General features: G+C 28.2%; 1 protein-coding gene across 1 annotated transcript in view; it reads right to left on the reverse strand.

The window, feature by feature from the left end:
- Positions 1 to 2,927: 2,927 nt before the first annotated feature.
- The window catches only part of LOC107439444 (cell adhesion molecule Dscam1), a 199,467-nt gene continuing 177,761 nt past the window's right edge, over positions 2,928 to 24,633 (reverse strand). The window contains exons 25-29 of the mRNA XM_043043123.2: positions 22,036 to 22,142; positions 19,721 to 19,796; positions 12,806 to 12,925; positions 5,642 to 5,743; positions 2,928 to 3,486 (exon numbers count right to left, since the gene is read on the reverse strand). Coding sequence (XP_042899057.1) covers positions 5,733 to 5,743; positions 12,806 to 12,925; positions 19,721 to 19,796; positions 22,036 to 22,142 — 314 coding nt within the window. The 3' untranslated portion in view covers positions 2,928 to 3,486; positions 5,642 to 5,732. The remainder of the gene's footprint in view (positions 3,487 to 5,641; positions 5,744 to 12,805; positions 12,926 to 19,720; positions 19,797 to 22,035; positions 22,143 to 24,633) is intronic.

Consider the following 24,633-nt stretch of genomic DNA (forward strand, 5'->3'; position numbering starts at 1 on the left):
ATAAAAAGATAAAGATCATTAATCAATGACAAAAGAAGGTTGCATATCATATTTTTCTTGTAACTAAGTTTTCTGCAGAGTTAATGTCTTATAAATTTCATAGTTCTGCAATTTTTTGAGATTTATATTTTGAAATTTTGAAAAAAAAAAGAATAAAAAAATATAGTTAATTTGAATACGGAGTTTAATGACTGTTGTAAAATAATAAAATATGTTCTTTGAAACATTTGCAAAGAAATCGTTGAATTTTTTTTTCTGTTTTCTATTTTTATATTTATATCCAAGCAAAATACGCTATGCAATACATCATTTATAACATTTTGAGATCAAGCAAAATTTCAACTAAACAAATAAATAAATAAGTAAAAGATAAAAGAAACAGAAATTTTGAAAACGTAATAAGTTCCATCAATATCACCAGATTTGCTGGTAAGTGTAAGGCAATTTCATCTTTGAAAAGGGATGAAAGTTCTCAACAGTTTTCATTTGTAGTCGCAATATTTTCCCTTTCACGGTTTTCCCATCCTTGTCCATTCAATTCGGAAATGGTCACTACCACAGATCAAATAACCCAGCCAAGCTCATCAAAATTGCGTTTTCTTTTCTGTGCCCCCGTCCGACGATTTGTTGTTGTGAAGATCCCTATTGTTGTTAGCTTTGATGGGGAGAAAAGGGTGGCAAGATTCTTCACAGTCAATACTTATACCATAATTCAGCTGGGATTTGCCCTATTTCCTACAATATTGATTATTTTTGCTACTTTATTTGCACTTTTTTAGTAACTTTTACTTTCTCTCTTATTATTGACAAAACTCTTTCTTTACACCAATTTATTATCAATAGAAAACATGGAAACATTAAAGAAGTTTATGCCTCTATTTGAAGATACCATAGGACCTATCTTCTTTTTTTATAATGTGTGTATCTATGTATACTTATAAAAGTATGGATGCAATATTTTTCTTTTGCAATTGAAAGGGATCCTACTTTGTCTTCATAAAATTAAATTATATATTTTATCCGATATTTGCGTGACCTTACATTTGACCTACCAAACGCACTTGGCAGTTTTAGGAAATATGTTATTGATAGTACGATATTATTAATTAAAATGCAGCAATAATAATTTAGTTATATTTTAATAAGAGAAAAGAGTTTTATACATTAAGCCAATTTTTATTTTTTAATGCAAAGAGAAAAAAATCTAAAGAATTTTTTTTTGTAAATACATTTTTTGTAATTAATACTGAAACTAAAAAATTGAAGTAAGGAAAATTGGAGTGTTTTGAATTTCTGCCTGATTAACAGAGGTTGCTGTAATCACTTACAATAACTCTGATCATGTATCGCTTGTGTATCAAGTAATGGATTGGTATGGAAAGCTTATTGGGAAGCCTAATAAATATCACACTATCATATTGTTTGTTTTTACTGCTTACAATTATTAAATTTGATTGTTACTATACATGACGTCCTTAATCTCTGCACCATTCACCACTAAATCATTCTGCATTATGGAGTTTATGTTTGACCATCATATGCTGTACATTATTTTAAACATTTATTTTAAGTTATTTTCCTCCAAATCTGCTTGTTAATTGAGTTTAGACTTTCATGCAACTGAAATGTAATCTTCAATTAGCCTGAAAAATCTAGAATAATCACGTTAATGATAAACGTAATACCAAATATTTTATTTTAAAAATTTTATAGATTTATTTAGAGTGTAAGCGGAAAAGTCCACAAAGAAATATATTTCTTTTAACTGAACCCACAGCCCCAAGCGGAGAACTGCTCCAGGTACAATAATGAGGCTGGTCAATCGTAAAGCAAGCTTGAACTTTTTTTAATTGTATCATGCCTAAAAACTACACTTTACTTAAGTGATTTTCTGTCTTAAATCCAATAGCATTTTCATATTTATCTACTTTAGTGTATTCAAATGTGAATTTTCTTTCACACACAAATTAATTGAAAAGAATTTATCAATGAAGAACAGTATATATTCTCATAGCACATGCCGGTAAAATCTAAAATTTGATAAATAAAGCACAGGTGTCGGTACCTATTATTGCAGGCATTAACCCCATATCCTGAATGCATGATCACCTTTCTATCTTGCCCAAAGTAGTTCAAAGTACGTGCTAACACAGATATAACTATATTCCCTATGTACAGGTAATCTAGAAATATCCCTTTCAACACAGAGTCTTAAAATTCTAAGAAGACGCAAAAGTATGCATGTTATGATTCCCAAACTCATATTTGAATGAAGGAAAGTCAGGAACGGTACAAAAATCAGACGAAATCCAGTTTTGGAGATAGGTGTAGATAACAGCAGAAATGTCTGATCGCTAGTGAAAATGGAAAGATGTTTAATTTTAGAGACATTTACTAATTTCAAACGCCATTGAATTAGGTTCCGATGTTGTGTACACCCGTCTTCTTTATTTGGGATTTGTTATATTTCTGAAGCGTGTTCGTTATTTCAATGTTTAATTTAAAACAGTTGAATGTGCTTAGTTTTTTTCCCTAGATTTCTTTAAATTTAAATTAAGCGAAATGATAAAAATTAAGGTCAAAAGCTTTTATCAGGATGCAATGCTTTTGCAAGTAAATTTTTGACAAATACCAATATCATTAGATAAAATTGATGATTAAGATTACACTTAAATAAAATTGAAACTAATCAAAACTCATATTTAAATAATGAAACGTTCATATTGTGCTTGGAATTTTGCCTTAAATGTAGTGCTTGAAGAAATGATGCATAAAAACTGTAAAAATTGCATTTGTGGCAGAATTAATGTAATTTTAACTGTGAATAATAAAAGATTCTTCACTGATTTAAAACTTTGGGGCACACTTGGATGTTGGCATTTTGTAATACTGTGTACAAAAACGAAAATTAAATCAACATCAAAATATGTAATAAAAGAACTTTTATTTTTCAACTTCAATACGACATATACTAAACTTTTTTTAATTAAAAATGTTTATATGAAGTAAGTTTATATGTTCACATCTGATTTAATGCATAAATGCATTTTTCCACTAGCGAAGAATAGGCGCTTTAGCTATTTCATAATTCAAACATTTAACATGTAAGAAGTCAGCATATTTTTCACGTAAACCAGATATATCTTCTACGTAGACTTTGGCTTATTTTCGACTTCTCTCGCTATACAACGAGTCAGCATTCCAATTTTTCAGCCCACCGGAAGTTTTTCCACGACCTATAAAACCTGGAATTTCATTTCTCTTATTTTTCTTCTTCTCAATTCCAAGAGTTTTCCTCTCACCTTTCCGTTGCCATGGGAACGTAGAAGAGAAAGAGTTGGATCCAGAAATTTTCAGGCGAAAGATGAGGAGTTCCATATATATTTTTTTTCTTCATTTTTACTCTTTTCAACATTTTTTCCCTCTTATCATATCCTCTCCTGTGCTCATAGATAAGTTGGCGCCGGTATTCGAGAATAGGGNTGCCTATATATATATATATATATATATATTTGCTATTTCTTTTTATGTAATAAATATCTTGAGCAGAATGTGTACATTAGTTTAGGGACCCAATTGTCGACAATTATTCAACTATCGACAAACATAAAATCACATATTATACCAATATTGCTACTCTAAATTACCTAATTTGGTAAGATAACTTAGATTCGATCCCTGAATTTATTTTTTGTTTTTTAAATTGCGTTCTTTTTACATTTTCATGTATATAGACGTAGAGCGTAACTCTATACGTATAAAACATTTCATTAACCTCTAAAGTATTGTCTAAAGTATTGTGACATAGGTATTCAAATGAAAAGTGACCATAATAATTCCGGAAGACGGTATTTTAATATGATGATAAGTAAACATGTTTGCAAGATTATAGAAATTGCCAGACTAGCTCCTCTCTCCGTTAAATATCATTAGTAGCTGTAATTAATAGAGGAAATGGAGAAAAAAAATTATACCATATACCCTATATGAAACAAAAAAATACCGTATATAATATATACCATATATAATGTACTAACTATGTAAACAGAAAAATAAATACCACCGTATCTTTTTTTCAAATAATCGCTTAAATTCTGCCTTTAATAAATAGTTTTTAGAAAGAAAATTTATTGAAATCGGCATTTTTAAGTTTGCAAGGTTTCGTTGCTGTCTCTTTTTATAAAAATTCTATTATTCTACAGTATTATCGAAAATCATTAGCATTAAAAAAAAAAGTTGATTTCGAAGAAAAGTATTTTAAGTATTTTCAACTCTTTTATACTCCTTTTATTCCCTCACAAAATCTTCGCATCAAACAATTTAAGATTTCATAGAAAATCTTTTTTTATATCAAAAGTCGTATTTCTTTCTAAATTGATTCCCCTTTTTGATATTTTATGAACGAAAAAGAATATTCCAATATATTTGTTATATAAGAAGCATTTAAAAAATTTTACTTTCAAGTATAGTTAAAAAGTAATTTTAATCTTTCTAGAAAATCCCTTAGGTTTCTCTTTAGAAAATAATTTTAATTATTATTTTTATTATGAAAACTTGTGTGAAGAACAGCTTACGCAGGGAAGGATAATGGCTGATTACAGATTAAATCAGGGAAGGTTAATGACTCTGAACTTCCTAACCTCATGTTTCTATTGTTCTTCATTGGCATTTGGCTACTCTGGAGAGTGAAAGTCAGCCACATTTTGGGGTTACTATCTTACCACATTTATGAAGAACAATGCAGATTATTCTCAAGCCACTTAAAAATCTTGCGACACTTCTGTGCTGTATGATCTCTGACACATTTTATATTTGTATAGTTATCGGGAGAGATTATTTGTTCTGAGCTAAGATAAGTATGCAACTAATAAGGTTAATGGCTAATTACAGATTAAATCAGGAAAGGTTAATGGCTCTGTAACCGCATGGTTCTGTTTTTCTTCATTGGCATTAGGCTACCCTAGAGAGTGAAAGCCTGCCACATTTCGGCGTCACCATCTTACCACATTTCTGTAGAGCAATGCAGATCATTCTCAAGCCAGTTAAAAATCTTACAACACTTCTGTGCTGTATGATCTCTGGCACATTTTATTTTTGTCCAACTCCCTTGTCTTTGGAAGAGATTATTTGTTCTGAGCTAAGGTAGGTACACAACTATCAGGTGGTATAACCAACATTGTTTGGTTCTGCTTTAAGTCGCCTCTGCAACTGTCCGCATTAAAGTTGCAATCCTCGTATGTTAGTACAGAAAGATATAACAACCCAAAATATTGCCGATTGTTGACTTTCATAGATTATTTATCTTTATTTTAAATAGATAATTAAATTAATAACTTAATAGATAATCAAATTAGACAATTAAATTAATAACGTAAAACAAAATTAATAACTGCTATAAATAAAGAAAGGAGGTACTCATGCTTCAAATGCAGGATTTTGAGCAATGAACAAAAAAAGAAATCGTAACAAAGTGACAAAATCTAAAATGTTTCCGTACCTGCATCAAGCGCATAGCATTTACTTACTGAGTTGAATTTTTTTCCGATTATTAAAACATCATGTATGAAAATAAAAACAAATTTGGGAATTTACTATTTAAGTAAAAAATAAAAATGCCATAAAACAATAATTTGTAAATAACTTGTAAACATATGTAAAATTATCCAACTTACCAATGACATATTCTCATCATTTAAAAAATTACTTTAAAAAAGTCCTAATATATACTGATCCTATGACAAATCTGAAAAAGAAAGTTACTATTAACATAAACATTGAAATAATTGAAAATGAAGATATGACTCGTACTATTAAATAAGTATAATTGTTCTAAATACGTTATTTAAGTTATTTAATCTAAATTTAAAAAAAAGCATAAAACACCAGTAATTTCTAGTAATAAATTAACATAGACAGCTTAATCTAAAGAAACTGTTCATATATTCGATATAAATGTAATTTAGCAATAATGTTATTCAAAGCTGTTTTATTAAATCGTGCGTTGTCAGTTCATAAATTTAATACTGTAATTATTTAGTTGTAAATTAATGTATTTGAATTTGTTGTTAATCTAATGCAGCGGGACAAACTCAAATAATTATAGTAATAAAATTAGATAAAATATTTGAAGTTAAAAATATAAAAAATAAATAATTTCTAAACATCATCCCTATTTGTGTACTTCTTGATAAATAGTAATAATTAGAAATGAAAAATAACATTAAGTGAAATAATAATTCACATATAGTATAATTAGAAACAAAATATTAATTAATGAAAACGATGAGGAAAATTCGCATTATTTTTGTTCAGTAGTCCTACACTTTTTCAATATAGACTGCAAGTGAAAGACTTTCATGAATCAAAAATCTATTTCCCAATAAAATTTGTTGATTAAATATTTTTTTAGAACTTTTTTTTGTAAATACAATACAAGTTTATATTTTTCCAAATAACAAAAACATAGAAAACAATGGTGAAAAATCATTAAATTAAAATCATTATTTATTAAAAAGGCCGTGGCAGAACAGTGGCTAGAGAATCGAGGACTTCGATTCTCGACTAAACTAAGACAAACCGAGTACATGCGATATACATGAAGTGTGATGAATCGGTCTCTAAGCAGTAACAATGAGTACAGAAAAGTTCCTTCCCTTCAGATCTATGTCTAAATTGAGAAAGTGACCTCATGAATGAGTGGTTCTGTTATTTATCCGTGGGGTTTGAGCTAAGACGTAAATTCACCCTTGCAGTGCTCTCTTGTCAAACGAAAGATGCACCGTCCTGACTTAATTCGTAAATGTCAACGGCTGGCGAGTTTTGCTTGTCCAAATGTCATCAGAAACTACAACATCTCTTAAAATAATTAAATTATTTATTAATTATCTAATGAAGAATAATTTTGGTCAGGCTAAATACTCGTTTTTATATGAGTCCCTTAAACTGGTAATGTTCTAAATATTGTTTAAGGTATAAGAAAGTTCAATAAATAAAGCATTCTCCCATTTTGTTCATAAATAAAGGGTTTGGATTTAAAATAATATTAATAACAAATTTCTAAAAATTCTTAATGCATGTATATGTTTCATTTAAAATAAATAAACTTGAAAAATTGCAAATTGTTACAATTCCTCACCCATCAGTGTAATACAAATGGGCAATAAAATCTTATTAAATGCACCTAACAAATTCTCCTCAAGTTCTTCCGACTCTGTTAAACTTCGTTACTCGTGATTTACCCATTTACGTTAGACCCAATAGAAAGTGTACACCTTCTAATACAAATGGATGACCCGTTGTTGATCAACAAAACAATTAACGAACCCTCCTTTCTACCTCCTAATTACCGCACCAACTTTATTAATGCCCTTCTTTTTCTAATCCACCCCGTGTGTGTATTGAGGAAGTTCGTAAAAGGAAACACAGTGGAAGGAAAACAGTACGACTTGCTAACGACATTTACGGGGTGAGTTCGGATTATTAGTCTCTCAAGGCAACCGAGACAAGAAAGGAAGAAAAAAGAAAAGGTAAGAAAATAGGACGAAAGAGTGCTTTTTTTTCGAGCCAATTACTGATGAAGAAATGCGACACGGAGATCTCTTAATGGCATCTGACTCGCTAGTAGAAGAAAAAGGAGAGTTCGTCGCCAACAATAGAGATGACCGTTGTCCGCTAATCGGTTCTGACCACCAGTCGTTTTTGCTTTCTAGTTCTTTGACTTCGCCTTTTGTATTTCATCTAGAGTGGAAATGTGGACTTTTTTCTTCGTCTCCGGAATCACTTTCTTGTTCCTATGAGTGTTGTGGGCGTTAATGCTTACGATAGTTGAGAATTTCGATTTACCCGAAAGTCAATCAGCTAAACACTAAATTAGATAACATAAATATTTTCTCTCATACGTAGGTAACTATTTTTGTGAATATTTTTTTTAGAAAAAAAATGTAATTTAATGAAATGTACTCATGATAGTTTTTTTTCCAATAATAAACTCAGAAACCTAAAAGTAAAAAAACGCTGTAATATAAAAACCAGATTGTCGGAAAATATGTATTATGGTGAATATGAAGAAAAAGAATAATCATAGACGAGTTGTCAGAATGTTTTAAATGAGTACATGTGTGCGACAACATTGTCAATCATTTGAGAATTCACGTCTTATTAAAAATTAAGTTATTTGATATTAAAATTATAGTTAAAAATAATTAAATAAAACTAAATCATTAATGCAAAGTTTTAGTTTAATGTCTACTTCTGAGTACGAANTATATATATATGTATATAGGTGTTATTTTTCGAAGTTCGAAGTTAAACGACGGGATTGAAAAATTCCCCTTAAAAAAAAACTTTCCAGTACTAACATTATACGAAGTTTATTTTATGTATGTCTGCACAGTGTACAGAACGCAAAATAAAAAAGGACCACCCTGAATAACTTTTGATCTAATGATCTGCTTTCCACGTTCCAGGACTCATTCTTAATTGTTCGAGAGGGTGATCTCAAATATGCTAATTGATAAGTACAAACGATATTTTGAGTTACGAAATCATACACAGAAATGTACATTGTCTGAATTAAACACATCATTTTTCATTGGATTTGGATTTCTGACCACCAAAATATGGCAGGGAGCCACAATTTGGGAAATATGGTCCAAATAGTTTGGTCAGGAGAGGATTCTTAAGTTTCGAAACTTTAATAATTTTTTTTTTCCTTTTTGTGTATTTCGCTATATCTCAAGAACTTTTTTATGTGAATTGAAAAAGTTTTGCACCCAATTATAATACTTGTTTATCCAAAGATAATGCTATGCAAAAAAATAACTTTTAATAAATGTTTATTAATTTCTATTATTTTATTTAATAATGGTCGAAAAAATATTGAATTGCAAAGTATAAAATTTTTTGCATCATTTTAAAGATCATAATTTTTCCTTCCCAAAGATCATTTTCACAATTCCTCAGAAATTGCATTTCAAAAAAGCTAGATGTTTAAAATTCAAATTCTCAGGAACTATTCGACCGATTTCGCTGAAAGTTTGTATTTTGCCACGTAAAATTACATTATTTACGATGATGTACAAAAATGTATACCTTACAATTAAAAAAAATTTCGACTAATATTAAATAAAATAATAAAAAATGATAAATATTTGCTGAAAATTATTTATTTTCCTGGAATTATCTTTGGGTAAACGCATTTTAAAATTAAATGTAAAAATTGTTCAATTAGTTTTGGAATTTTTCGAGATATGGCAAAATACGCCAAAAGTAAATTTAACATTAAGGGGTTCAAACTTTGGACAGCTCTCCTGACCAAACTAATGAGGTGATATTTCCCAGATTGCGGCTACCTCCCATGCCTTGGGGGTCAGAAATCCGAATCTGTTGGAAAAAAAGGTAAGTTTATTCTGAGAAAGTACGTCATTGTGTCTGATTTCTTAACTTGAAATATCATTTGCACTAATTAATTAGTTTATTTGAGAACACTCTCTCGAGCCATTATGATTGAATCCCAGAACGTGAAGATTCGATCATTACATCAAAAGTTATTCATTCGGCGCAATTCAGTCCGTTTTTCATTCGGCGCACTATGCAGCAGTATTTATTACTAAGCCTCATTAAAATTCTTGTAAGCTTTCTGCTTATTTTAATTTGTTTACAACATATTACAATTATAACATACTATAATTTTTCGAATGAACGTCGTTTTCTTCTACTTTGTAGTTTCAAGTCTCAATTATTTCTTTTTAAAATTGATTTGATTTCAAAATTTTTTGCTCTCTATTAATTAATTAATCTAAAAATTAAAATTAATTTCAAAATCATGCTTTAGAAGAATATATATAATCCGAACTTATTATTCAGTTCTATAAAAATTAACGTATTTGCATTTAGTTTTAAAACGTTACACATAAATCTCCCAATATTCATTAACGAAGGAATGTTACGACTTTACTAACTAAATATAACTAGGTACACTGAATCAGTCTAAAGTTTGGATTCCTCTTTATTGATACGCAAAAGATAAAAATTTTCTTTCATGCCTATCCATATAAATTAACTAATTAAATCATTGCATTATTACTCTAAGAAAATAAACAAATTCTGTTTTGAATCTTCCGAAATTCGATTAAATATTCCTTTTGAATATCCGGAAACTCTTTTGAAATTTTAAAATATTCATTTGATTTATCAGTCAGCATTTCTATTCAAAGGGCACTGTCATTAAAAAAATATTTTTCTCTTTCAAAGTTGAAACATTGATTTCTACAATTTTGATGATACAAATACAGTAGAAAGTATCGCTCTCGAAGTTAAATAGAAAAAAGAAAAGAAATATGTCTCAGATAATGAAATTCTAATTATACATAAAAAAACAGATAACGTGAATTGCTCATACATTTTTTTAATTAAAATTAGTTTCTAAGTTAATTTTTTAAGTTTTGCTATTTTTTAAAAAAAAAAAAAATATTTTCTACACTGAAAATGTAAATTCTATATTGTAAAAATTACATTTAGTTATTCTTTTGTAATATATAAGCGCAACTATAAGAATGATACACAAGCGTATCATGTTATAATTTTATATAATAAATCCGTTGCATAAACATAGAAACAAACAGATATTTTATAATTCATAAGTAATCATGTATTTAAGAAATACTATGAAAATGTTACATATGCAAAATGAACCACAGTTTCTTTTAAGATAAAAAAACACAAAATATTATAATAAAATAAGCAAAATAATAAAATCAAGAAATTTTGAATAAATTATTTCAAGATTATATAAAATTAACATTTCTAAAAGTACAAAATATCTACTTGTTTTTTAGAATTTAAACTTTTTTAAAGCTAAAATTCGATTTTATCTTATTTAAAAAATTTTGCGCTATTACATTAAGTTTTCAGCTAAATTGAAAAACCATGTATGCTATATTTAATCTTGTTAAGCTCATTTTATACAAAAGAGAAGCGTTTAAACCAAGAAAGGAAATATATACTCATACTAAGCCTTGACAAGCATTTCATATTAAATTGAAAATATTTTAGTTAATTCCCCAGTGTCTCAGAATTGTTATGATAATTGTTATGATATAGCTTAATAATTGTTATGATTGATGACATTGATTGATGTTATCCTTTAAATAATTTGATTAAAAAAATTGAGAAAATAACAGATTGTTATAATTGCTATGAATAATAACATTTGTTTGTGTTATATTTTTTATAATTTAGAGATAATTAATTTGGAGACTAAAAGAACTAATTGAGTTTATTAGTTTTCGCAATTTAGCTCTGTAACAACCAAGTAATCAAAGAAAATTATCAAAACTTGTTCTTAGTGTTATCCGTGACTTTGGATTAATTGAGCTCAATTTTCTATTTTTAAACTAATTATAATATTTAAAAAATGCTTCTAAATGTATATTAAAGATAAATGGTATAATCTTTTGTCGTAAAGCTTTTTGATTATCATTGAAATTATGGGTTTTGTTTGTAAAATGCTAATTCATTCGAATGGTTTGCTATATCATATACGTTTAATAGGTTGCTATATTGTCATGAAATAGATTGCTATATAACACGTACATTCAAGGAAACAGGCTTAGAGACTTAGAGTTGCTTAGAAACATTCTCAACATTTTAAGATTTATCTTAATTGAGATTTGGCAGAATTATGTTGATACCAGATATTACTTCGGTTGAATATAAAAAAATTAAATCGGGTACAAATAATAAATATATTCCATTCATTTATAAGCACACTTGTTCAAAGTAATTTTATACATCATTGTCTAAAATAATGCATAATGAAATTCAAACTTGCTATTACTTTAGCTTGTGTTGATTAAAAACGCAATTTTACTCATAGTGAGGCGTTTCTTCCCTGTAAAAATGCCCGTTGTCTGGACATTTGCAGTTTTATTAAAGTGATAAGAAAAAAACTAGCATGTGTATTTCGAAATAAAACAAACCAAAATATTTCAACAAAACCTATAATGGTTTGCATAGGAATAAATTTAGGGTTAAAAAATGCATCCCAAAGCCTAACCGAGTAAACTTATTACTTTCTAAAAACCAAAGCACAATAAACAAAATTTCTTTTACTAACGAAATTTCAATATTAGATACTATACACAGATAAAACAAATCATAGCATTGTTCAGGAATGTGTATGGATGTGAAGTACAATTATCTTAATTGACGAGATACACTTTTCATATTTTCGTAGAGAGTTAAGTAGTTTTGGAGTTCCATAACCTAATTTTTATGCATAATCTAATTTTTTAATTAATTTTAATAATTCCAAAAGTTTCATACATAATTATAAATTCTTCACCATTAATCAGATTTTCTCGTGCATGGTCATAAAATATACGAGGGACAAAAAAAAGCATCATTTGTCTATATTTCTATTTGAAACTTACTCCCTGAATACAGTACAGATTGCATACAGTATTTTCAATTTAATAATAGGAAGTTAATTGACAGTTTTCTTCTGGTTAGAGCTTCTTTTTTCTGGTTGGCCAAGTTTGACAATATTCGGACCATCTTTACTCTATTAGTTACAAATAAATAAACACTTAAAATTTCGCAATTATACACGCATTTCATGGCATATTATGAAAAAAAAACTTCTAAATCGTGTAGTATAAAATAAATAACAACGAAATATGAAGCATTTATTTCGAATCAAAAATACACAAAAAAAAATAATTGAAGAAATTATATAATTAAACTAGGTGTTATTTTAATATCATATTTAATAAGGTATTTGTTGATAACAATGGAAAAAAATTACCTTGTCTGTAATGTCTGTAGCCTTCACTGCCGCTCGCGCCTGATTGGCTAGAACTAGAGTTATTGCAAAGATCTTGCCTCTCCACGCAAGACATGGGGCGAACTAATCTAAGATCAACCACTGCAACAAAAAATAATTTGTAATTAGTTAAAATTGATTGCATAATAAATTACTGCCAGTAATTACCTTAAATCGTTAAATGCTTAATCGCATCAAAGAATTCTGCATACAGACTTCGGGTACCGAAAAGAAAATTTGTGTGGATCGAACGTCAGATGGCGCAAAGTCTGTAGATAAAAGAAGTTAACTCCGCTACTTAACAACATATTTAATTCACGCAAGATTACACCGTTCGATTCTGTGGAGGCGATTATTTTCTGTTAAAATAAAGATAGCAGTTTTTCTACTGAGTCTAAAGATTTTACGTCAGAAATTATTGATTAACTTTTGATTAACTAATTTTTAATTTATTCGAGATTCCAGTTGAAAAATGCTTGACTTTTATAGAGTTTTAGAACAACTTTAATTATGTTTTATGTTGCAACTGACCATCAAAATTTGCCTTTCAAACAGGCAGCTGTTTTACTAAGTATAAATAACTTCACTGTCTAACATTCAGTAGTATAAAAACGTATAAATTTAATTAATAAAATACACATTTAGTTCAAACATTACAACCTAACGAATTGTCATTTCCAATACAGTGTGCTCCAAAATTTAAGAAGCAGGCAATTTCATTGAATAAAACTAGTGCTTATTCAAAATTTGCGATTTATAATGTAAAGAGTATTGGGCTTTGTATGAAATAGCATTTGGGTCAATGACATCCAGTGTCGTGGATATGATTGCACATGCAATATCGTTTGACAAAACTTTCAACAAACATTTGTATAAATATTGCTGAATTATGCAAGTTGATCTTCTTTCAAGAAGAAGTTGGTTGAGTGTTTGATAGCATAAAAGATTAACTTTAAAAAAAAAGTTTGGCGACGTTCAATTTCAATTTGGCTGGCAATTCTGATCAATAAAACGGAAAATGAACACGAACAAAGAATTCTTCAATGATTCTCGAAATGCTGCTTATTGTTATTTATTGTAGCACTCTATTTCAAATAACTTTCAACTCTCACTTCAACTCTCATCCGTGTTTGATGCCTTATTATTATTTTTTTGCTGCTAATCTCATAATACCCCAACATTGGATTTTTGGACTAGTTTCGTTAAGAAAAATATCAAAATTCCTTGATTGGTTGAATTTACGATTTTTGCTTCCCAACTGGTGACTTAAACTTGAAAAACAAACGTAAGATTTATATGATTAATAGTTTCGGCGATTTAAATATAACGAGTCCTAGTTGAATATTTTTCTTCAAATTAATAAGATTATTTTAAATATCGAGTGGAAACATTTATTTTTCGTCCCGTGTATTTAGATAGAAAATATCAACATTGGTAGCAGGAGAAAAAGGGAAGTCCAAAAATGACTTTCCAGACACAAATTTACACGGATTTCACGAGAGCAAAAAGTGAAAGATTAAAGGAAGTCAGATCACAAAATAAAGATGATGGGATATGGACATGTAAGCTGGAAGCATACACCAAATGGCGTGAAGAGCCTAATTAAAGGAGTAAGTAAGAAAAAAGTTTCATTACGGGTAACAAACATATTATAATAATTAAATCTCACAGGAGTGATCATAATAACTATCGCAAAGAAATCTTCTAAACGTTGAAGAGCAATGTCGGTACCTTTAACTATAATAAGCGACAAATTTGCTGTCAACTCAGTCAGGCTTCAAACTTTTCATGGTTGCATTATTTTGAAGAAAACGGTCATTAAAGTGATTATTTATTATTCAAGAAAATTATATAAGACTAAGTATTTGAACAATATATATAAATATTTCTTTTTAATTTTTGCGTAAGTTTTTACCTTGGTTGTTTGCTGAGTGCTGATATCTAGTTAAAAATTAACTATCTCTAAACACATTACAAATAGTCCGGTACTGCCACCGTGCCTTAATATCAAGAAATAATATGGAAAAAATAGGGATGGACAGTATATGTCTTCATAAATTATCATAATGTCGAAATTTTCTTCTGAGACATGGTAGCCTATGGGTTAGATAATCGGTCTCCGGTCCGGAGGGGCAGAATTACAATCCTCAACTCCGCTAAAACCAGAAAGTAAATCCGATATACTTGCTCATAAAATATGAGGAATCGAAAGTTCTGTGGTCTGTATCTGAGCAGTCATGAGTACAATACTAAAAAAAGTATATAACAATAATTAAATATGGTATAAGTGGTCATAATTACCATATCAAAGAAATTGGTTCAACGTTGAAGAATAATATTGGTGCTTATAATCATAATAAAGGATAAATTTGCTTATAACCTCAACAGGTGTTAATAAGAACTATGTTTATATTCAAAAATAACCATAGAATCATCTCCCAAAGTATAAGAAATATACAATATGTTTCAAAATATTTAGGTTAAAGCAAATTTGAACGATCCAAACTTTCTTCAAAAGTAGGGCTCAAAGGTTAAGACGCTGAACTGTCATTGCAGACTTAGGTTTGATTCCCAGTGTTGGTTTGACCCTGCCCACCCATCTGCAGATCGATGAGTACCATCTTATCTATGGATAAGAGGTGAAATGCGCGTTGCTACAATCATGCCGTTGGTCATAAAATTTTAGAGCCTTAAGCTCTATGACCTTCTTGGCCCACGACAGGCTATGTGGGAATTTTTTACTTGTACTTTTTAAGAGTTATAGGTAATTTATCATCGAGCCTATTGACCAAGTTTTTTGTGTACCACAAAGTACTCAAATTAATTCACAAATATATAAAAATAATTGGCAATTTTTAATAGTCTTATAAAGATTGGAGTGGACAGTTAATGTCAGCATAATTTATCGTAAATAACTTATCTATGACGTTTAAGAAGTAAACATAAATTATTGATTGTATTCCGACTTGCTTTTATTTCTTCCTAACTATCATAAATAAAAATGTTTTTCTTGATATTAATCAAGATCCATTAACTGATGAAGCCAAAATATAATGTCAACCTTAAATAATGGAAACCGTGTTTCTAAGCCTTAGAGTATCATAAGAACATTTTTTTTATCTTAAGGTGCAGGTTTCTTTCTTTTTATCTTCATAAGCTCAATAAAATCGAAGAAGAATATTTTCTAGATACATAAACCTTTGATGACTTAATCGTGTAAAGAGAACATGCCACTTTTAAGATGATAATAGATATTAAAGTTTTGCTTTTAAGTTGGCAGCAGTGCGTGCCTAATCTTTTTTTCTAAAACTTTCTATCTTTGATATTTGAAAAAATGCACGTTTTTAAGTATTTATTTTTTAATATGTTGAAATTTGGATTTTCCTTTGATATAATTTTTTATATCATTATGTAAGGATATTTAGATAATAAATATCATGGAGATATAGAGACAAATTTAAAGATATCCATGGTGTTGTGTAAATGTCACCCTTAAAGTATATTTGTAGGCTCCTTATGACGAAATATAGTATACACATGAGACAAAATTTAAATTTCCAAATTAAAATCAAAATTTAGAACTGACAAATCCCTTTAAATGGGGAGAGTTTAATAGAAAACCAAAGCCTATATGATTTCAGGTTGAAACGAGAAAATTTTTTTCATGATCGTCTTTCAACTCTATTTCTCTATTTCTCTGTTCTCTATTTCTCTATTCTCTATTCTCTATTCTCTATTTATCTATTCTCTATTTATCTATTCTCTATTTATCTATTCTCTATTTCTCTATTCTCTATTCTCTATTTCTCTATTTCTCTATTTCTCTATTCTCTATTCTCTATTTCTCTATTCTCTATTTCTCTATTTCTCTATTCTCTATTTCTCTATTCTCTATTTCTCTATTCTCTATTTCTCTATATCTCTATTCTCTATTTCTCTATTTCTCTATTTCTCTATTCTCTATTTCTCTATTCTCTATTTCTCTATTCTCTATTTCTCTATTCTCTATTCTCTATTTCTCTATTCTCTATTTCTCATTTCTCTATTCTCTATTTCTCTATTCTCTATTTCTCTATTCTCTATTTCTCTATTATCGTTCTATAGAGCAAATAGAGAATCGTATCGTTATATTCTCTATTATCGTTCTATACAGCTAATAGAGAATCGTATCGTTATATTCTCTATTTTCTTTCATAATCAAGTAGGTTCATTATTAAGTTCATTTTCTCTATTCATTATTATTCATATTCATTATTAAGTTAATTTTTTGTACGCGGAGAAAACATTTTTTGTAAAATTACAAAACTATATGGTAGAAATATTTTTTTTTCTTTTCTATTTTTTAAAATATGTAATTTTGTTTAATAAAAGCGAAATACACGGTATTTAAACTATTTATTTTTTCGTTGATATGGTAATGGTTTATCGGAAATTTTGTTTTTCAAATTTTAACTATTACTATCCACCATTTAATAAACAACACAAAATTGATTTTGTTCAGTTTTTCACCTAGCACGATTAGCAAAAATATTGAAGCATAAAATTTTAAATTATTTACAAGTTTTCTTTTCATTATTTCAAAATTTCTTTCGAATTTCCTTAATTTTTAATTTTCTTTAACTATATATAATTTTCTTTAACTATATTTTCTTGAGTTCTAAGAAGTCACAGTTGTCATTAATTTTTGTTTCTAAATAAAAGTAAACTAAACTTTCTTTCTTGTTTGACTAAACGCTGAACTGACACTCACAAGTTAATTTTAAAATTTGGTAATTTTTTCTAGTTTTGCTTTGAATTCCTAATTTTTCAATCCCTAAGGCTTTTTCGTTTCTATTTTTATTTATTTATTTACTTATTTATTTTATGCTTAATGATAACTAATGAAGGAAATAGTTTAGAAATATGTGCATTAATTTGTTTAGATACTAATTAGAATATATTTTATAGTTAGCTATGAGCAATGTCTCAAAGAAAATTCAGAAAAAATGAGGATCATATAATTGTTGGAATAATTCCTGCCTTTTAGCGTTAATTTGCTCATAATTTGTAAAAATAATGCAGATAGTAATATAAAATTTTTTTCAGTGTATTGGGAAGTGCTTAAAGTTTCAATGCAATTTCATTTCAACGCATTCAATGTAATTTTATTCAATGTGACCCATAGCTGATTAACTTTATTTTATAAACCTAGGAGCTTTATCTCAGTTATCTCACGTTTCCTTTGTTTGTTTGTTTTTTCCAACTTTTTTTTTCTCATTCATCATTGTTTTGTTTTCCAAGGAGAAAATATTTATGCTCCATAAAAATACCCCAGAATAAATAAAGAACTTTCAGTTCTTACCATTACTTTTTTTCATTCTAAACATGAAGAAAATGCATTATCTTGTTCCAAGTTAGTTTAGAAATTATGGGCACAGTTTTCGATCATCCACTAGTGATTGCATATAATACCTTCATTGCTTTCAAATATAATTATGTCATAAAATACTTCTAAGTAATTGCGCATTATAAATGTTCCATTAGTTAGAATTTTAGATATCCTCTGTAATTTAATAATTATATTCAAATTAATATTAAATAAAGTGTTGGAGTATTTATCTAAATTTTCTTGAAAAATGTTTATTCCGTTAATAATTTTAGTATATTCTGCGAACTTCTTTTTACGATACTGTAATATTCATTTGAGATAGGAAAATTTAAAACCAATTTCCTTAATTAGTCTAACTATCTATGTAAACCGTCTAGACACTGCTTTGTCTCAAATTAGCAATCCAGTTACGTGATAGTAAATGTTGAAGTAACTAATTCAGTATTGGTTCTACCTAAGTTTACGAATGCATTTTTAATTATAGCTTTTCAAGCTACTTATTTATACATAAAATTCAAAAATTTCAAAAATTGACTTAATGAATAAAAATAAAATAAAATAACAGAGATTCTGCAATCATATCAGTAAATAAGAGTACAATTTGAATAAATAAATAAATAAAATAATAAATAAAAATAAAATAAATATGATTTTATATGTAATTCTTGCAAGCTACTCACATGAGTGTTATAGACAACGAAAATGTGTAAACATATAACTATTAATTAGTTCTATGTTTAATTTAATTAATAGTATTTATTTAATTTATTTTGTGCTGAGACGTTACTACTTTCCAATTGTCTGTATCTCTCAAATTTCCTTTGGATCTCTGAGCCTGTGCCTGACGGCAATTCATGTTTTACTCCTTTTTCAGAAACTTACAAGCTGAATTCATTAGGATGTTATGGTCAGAAGAGCGTCAATAAAAATTTCGCCACTTTTTCGAACAGGTAGAGAAGTTTTTAGGCGTTTTTTGACCACAACAAGTGAAATTTTTTCAACAAGTAGAATTTTCTCAGCAAATAGAAATTAAAGTTTATCTGATTTCCGGTCTCTCTCCGACTTGTTGGAGTACTCATATTAAAACCGGAGCTATATTCCTAATGACAATGAAAGTTACAATTTCTTTCTAAATGTTGCAAGTAAGTTTTTCACCAATTAAAATCTTAAAAAAAAAAAACGCTTCTCAAGTGAACCAAAATTAGAGAAAAGAAATTGAAACACCTAAAACAAAAATTAAAAAATTAAAGTCACTTAGTCATCTTCTTTCATAGCCAAAAATTGGCTCAACATCTATAATAATTTATGCATCCTTAGGTTTCAGATTTCGATGCGACGAAAATTGTATTATTTTCTCCTATGTAATTCAAGTTAAAAACATAGTTCTTTTTAATTTACAGTTTCATTTTAGATCATATAATTGCATTCTAATGATTAATATATAATTAATTCTACATAGTTAGTTATAATTTGATGCTCAGTCAAACACATGATATATGAATGTTATCTTATGCATCTTAAATTCTTACCTGGACCAATAGCAATAAAATGACTAGTTCTTGATGGGCTACGTTTCACTGTTGAATACGAATCTTCAACTCCAGTCTAAAACAGAAAAGCAAAACAATGAAAACTATTTATATACTAACTAAAAACGAAAGATTAGTTAGAATACTGAGTAATATGACACAAAATCCCAAAGTAGATGTACAGAACTGAACCCATATCTCTTTAAGTACTGAAGATACCCAATTTAAATAGTCCTCTTAATTAAATAGTGTTGACACAAAAAAAAAGAAAAGAAAAACTGATGATTCGACTTTTGAATCATATTGTAAGGGTTCTAAAATTTAATTCAAATGTGAAGTAAGATATATTAAAAATGCGTATTTCCTTATGATTACGCCATTCCAAGGGAGAAACTTTTCGTTATAACTTCTCTTTCACCTCTATAACTAATTCAATATATAGAAAAAGTGATTTCGTATAAACCTAAAGTAAGTCATAAAGTTTTAAATACTGAAGAAAAATTTTTAAAATTTTCAAATGAAAAAAAAATTATGAGAAGATGACTTGGTATTATGAAATGTAGAATTTTCCTTCCAATAATTTGTTTGAATTTTGATATTTTAATTTTTGTCATCAATTGAATCTTCATGGCTTACTCTAGGCTTGCCTGAACTTTCTAGTCGAAAAATGCTTGACTTTTATAGAGTTTTAGAACAACTTTAATTATGTTTTATGTTGCAACTGGCTATCAAAATTTGCGTTTCAAACAGGAGGCAGTTTTATTAAGTATAAATAACTTCACATTCTAACATTCAGTAGTATAAAAACAAATAAATTTTTTTAATAAAATACACATTTAGTTCGAACATTACTACCTAACGAATAGTCGAATTGTCATTTCCAATACAGTGTGTTCCAAAATTTAAGAAGCAGGCAATTTCATTGAATAAAACTAGTGCTTATTCAAAATTTGTAAATTTATAATGTAAAGATTATTGGGCTTTGTGTGGAATAGCATTTGGATCAATGACATCTGGTGTCGTGGATATGAACCTGCTTTTTCTTTCTTTGAAATTTTAAATCAGTAACGGAGATGAAAGGGAACTTTCGATGAAAAGTTTTTCCTGTGGTATGGCACCCTTTTACGCTTTTATAATGAATTCATAAATAATAATTAAGGATAAATTAGTAAAATGCTTTAAAATGTTTAACAAACCATCAGTCTGCACTATTACAATGCCGAAATGCACTGTCTCGAAAAAATGGCTAAATAACAATTTAATTAATTTTTATTTTACCCCATTGAACCAAAACATTCAAATAACCACAAAGGAGTGGCTATTCAAACTTTTAATTGTGAAAAAACCTATTACTAACTGTTTTCACCTTATAAGGATAAAAACCATAATTTCATCACATCAACTAAGTTCTCCTAATGAAGCTACTCAGTTCTTTTCACACATATTATAGCCGAGAAAGATAATACGACCGATAGAATGGGGATTCGAGACCCAACGCTGACACGATACTATTTCCCCCATTCTCTTTAACACTTGAAGAGTTTTTAGTGGCTTTGTGACCCTGGCCTATTGGAATACTACACTGACATTCACGCATAGATAGCAGCATTATAAAGCTGCTTAATACAAAAAATCTAGTACTTCCCATTGCTCGCGATCGAGCTCCACCAGATAAACTGAATAAGGCTCATTTGATAAAACAATGTCCAATTAAATTTAATTTTACGGTATTAAAACTATGCTAGTCGTAAATGGTAAAAAAAGCCAAATAATTTTGTATTTAGGCTTTTTTAAACCATACTAGTTGTAAACGGCTTCAAAATCCTAAAGGTAAAAATGTGCTTCACCGCAAGCTTCATTGTTAATTGTAGGGTCAGATTGCTGCCGGCTATTTTCCTGCTATTTAAGAACGAAAACTCTAATAGTGTATCAGAAAAAAAAGAAATTAGCAGTTAGCATTAGAAGTAAGCAATTCAAGTGCTCCCAATGCAATATCTATTTGAAATATTTTTCTGAATATTTCCATTAAAACTAAAAAAAAAAAAAAAAAAAAAAAAAAAAAAAAAAAAAAAAAAAAAAACAATTTTCTTCATGCATAATTGCTACTTTGTGCTTTTAAACCCCAATATGTTATTACCCTGTTATTTTTCTTCCACAAAAAGGATGAATAACTTGAATAAATGTAAATGATGAATAATAACTTGAATTAATGTTCACGTAAAGCTCTGGATCAGAACGAGAACTTTGTGTGCTATGAAGACCATTACTCAAATGATCAGAAACAAATATTCAGTTTGTAACTCAAAGCTACTTACTCTTCCCATCACTTGTTCAGCAGACATTGGAGAATCATCTAACAAACATCGTGGTGCTGGTACGGTACAGTAAGGCTCTGCATATTCATGATTGTTATCAATATCATCTGAAGATAAAAGTTTCAAATTGAAAAATGTTAGTCCTTCGAAATAGGAACAGCATACAAATAAACTTCAGTTTACTTAGTCAGCTAATCATTAAGCCCTTTCTGTTAAATATTCATAGTATAGAACTTTAATAATAATATATTTAAAATTTCGCCATTTTTTGTCAACTGTTTTTTTTTACATGAAAAAAGTATTCGTTGGAATCTGTTTTAACTAATTAACCAATAAATTAACGTATAAAGAATATTAGATGGAAATTAGAAAACATTTTTTTTAGTCCTATAAGAGTTGAAATTCTATAGCAAAAGGATTATGTTGCATTAAGTAAATTTAAACCAAATTAATTTAGTGATGTTTGGATCAGATTAAGAAATATATTTTATAAACGCATAATTAATTTTTTTCTTCAATTTTTTACGGGATACTCAAAGCTAGTTGAAATACAATTTTAATTTTAATTTATCTTACCGGAAATTTCATTTTAAGTATCATTTTAGTATTGAATTACCGTTAGAAGTTTTCATCGGTCAAAGTAACTATTACATTACATATTAAATACATTTTACATATTAAATACATTTATCATGGCAAAATAACTAATTGAAATGTATTTTAACTTACAAATCGAAATTATCATACGCCTAGTTATTCAAATTTTCGCATTCGAATTTATCATACACCTAGTTCTTAAAATAGGGATAAAATATCTATATTTAGTACCAGACTAGCATTAGTACAAGCTTTTTTGAATTTCGCATATTACTATGGTATACTGACTTAAATTAAAACAACAAAACTTGATAACGTGTGTCACGACACGTGTGTTCTCAATGCTTTCAGACGTTTTCAAACTTTTTTGTCAACTAACATTGGCAACACTATCATCACAGAAACTGCCAGTTCTTTCAAACTTGCGAACTCCCATCATGCCCTTCTGCAAACAATGAAGTTAGAACTTCATCACGCAAACAGTTTATGAAGGTTTTATTTCATGTAGTTCAACCCGTATTATTAATTAATATTTATTAAAAAATATTGAATGTTTTTAATTATTCAAGAACCACACATTGGTTAATTGATTCATATTTATTAAAACAGGATTGTTAACGAATTAAAAAGTACTTGAATACAAAACAAACACACAGATTTAGATTTGAAAAAATGAGTATAATGCCTGTCATTTATTAATATTGCATTTGTTCTTGGTACATTTGATTTTATAAACCGACAAATATACACTTAGAAAAAAGATTTGAAAATCACACTTTATAAATACAATAAAAGTTGAAACAATAGTCTTATTTGTATTTTATTTTATTTCTCCCTATTAAACCTGTTTCTATTTATGCTTCTCATTTTGATTTAATATAAGCTAAATTTATTTCATTTGCAAAAATGTCTTAGAATATTAGCGTATTGCTCATTCATTAGAAATTTTAAACTCGAAATTCAAAATAGTTTAACAGTTATAAGTATTTGTAACTTTCAATATTACATCGAGTATCAAAGTTTAAGTTTTAATGCATATCGGGTCTATGCTTGACATTCGAATTTTGCCCTCTAGGCATGTCGCTATCAAACAAATTAAAAATAAAATAAACTTAATTCGCAGTTAAAATCAGTAGCATAATTTAACGAGAGACTGGTTTAAAATTGTTCATGCATATTCCTTCTCACTTGTTTTCTTTTTTTTTTTTAAATAGAATTGCTAGCAGATTAGATATAGTTTATCTCATTGAAAAAATAAGAATTTTTAATATTTTCTTATATTTATTTACATTTAATTTCATTTTCAAACTTACTCTGGAAGTTTCATACTTTCTTAAATGCGAGAGTTAACCAATGTGTTGTTCTTAAAGGAAAAAAAAGCATTAAGTATTTGAAAAAAAAAATTGAATGAAAAAAAAAAGGCTTTTGGAATATTTTAACTAATTATCGGACTGTGACCCTACAATTTCATCTCTACATAAACGGTATTTGAATATAGAGTATCATGAAAGTAATCTACAAATACGTGATTGTCTACAAGCAGGTGAAAAAAAATTGATACCCACTAGATCTACGCTCCTCATTTTACTTCGAACATCGAATTGCCATGTTGCCCATTCCTCATTAAGTTTCCTCATAAGTTTTTTCGAATATATATATATATATATATATATATATCAAAATGACGATAAAACAAAGGAAAATAATTGACATATGCAAAAGGGGGTGGGAAATAATAATGAAAAAAATAACAAACAACTGATTAATAAATAAAAAATAAATAAAATAAAAAAATGATTAAAATTTTTTAAAAAACCGGAAAATAAAAGATATAATCTTTTCATCAGCCCACACGAATATATCCGCAAAAAAAGTGCTTTCTGATATTGTATCAATATAGCCAAAGCAAAATATATTAATACAATAGTGTGAGGAGCACTCAAAAATTTTTTTTACAAAAATTACAGCAAATAAAATAGAACACAATAAGTAAAAACAACA

This window comes from Parasteatoda tepidariorum, chromosome 3 (genome assembly GCF_043381705.1).
Source record: "Parasteatoda tepidariorum isolate YZ-2023 chromosome 3, CAS_Ptep_4.0, whole genome shotgun sequence".
NCBI classification, from domain to species: Eukaryota; Metazoa; Arthropoda; class Arachnida; order Araneae; family Theridiidae; genus Parasteatoda; species Parasteatoda tepidariorum.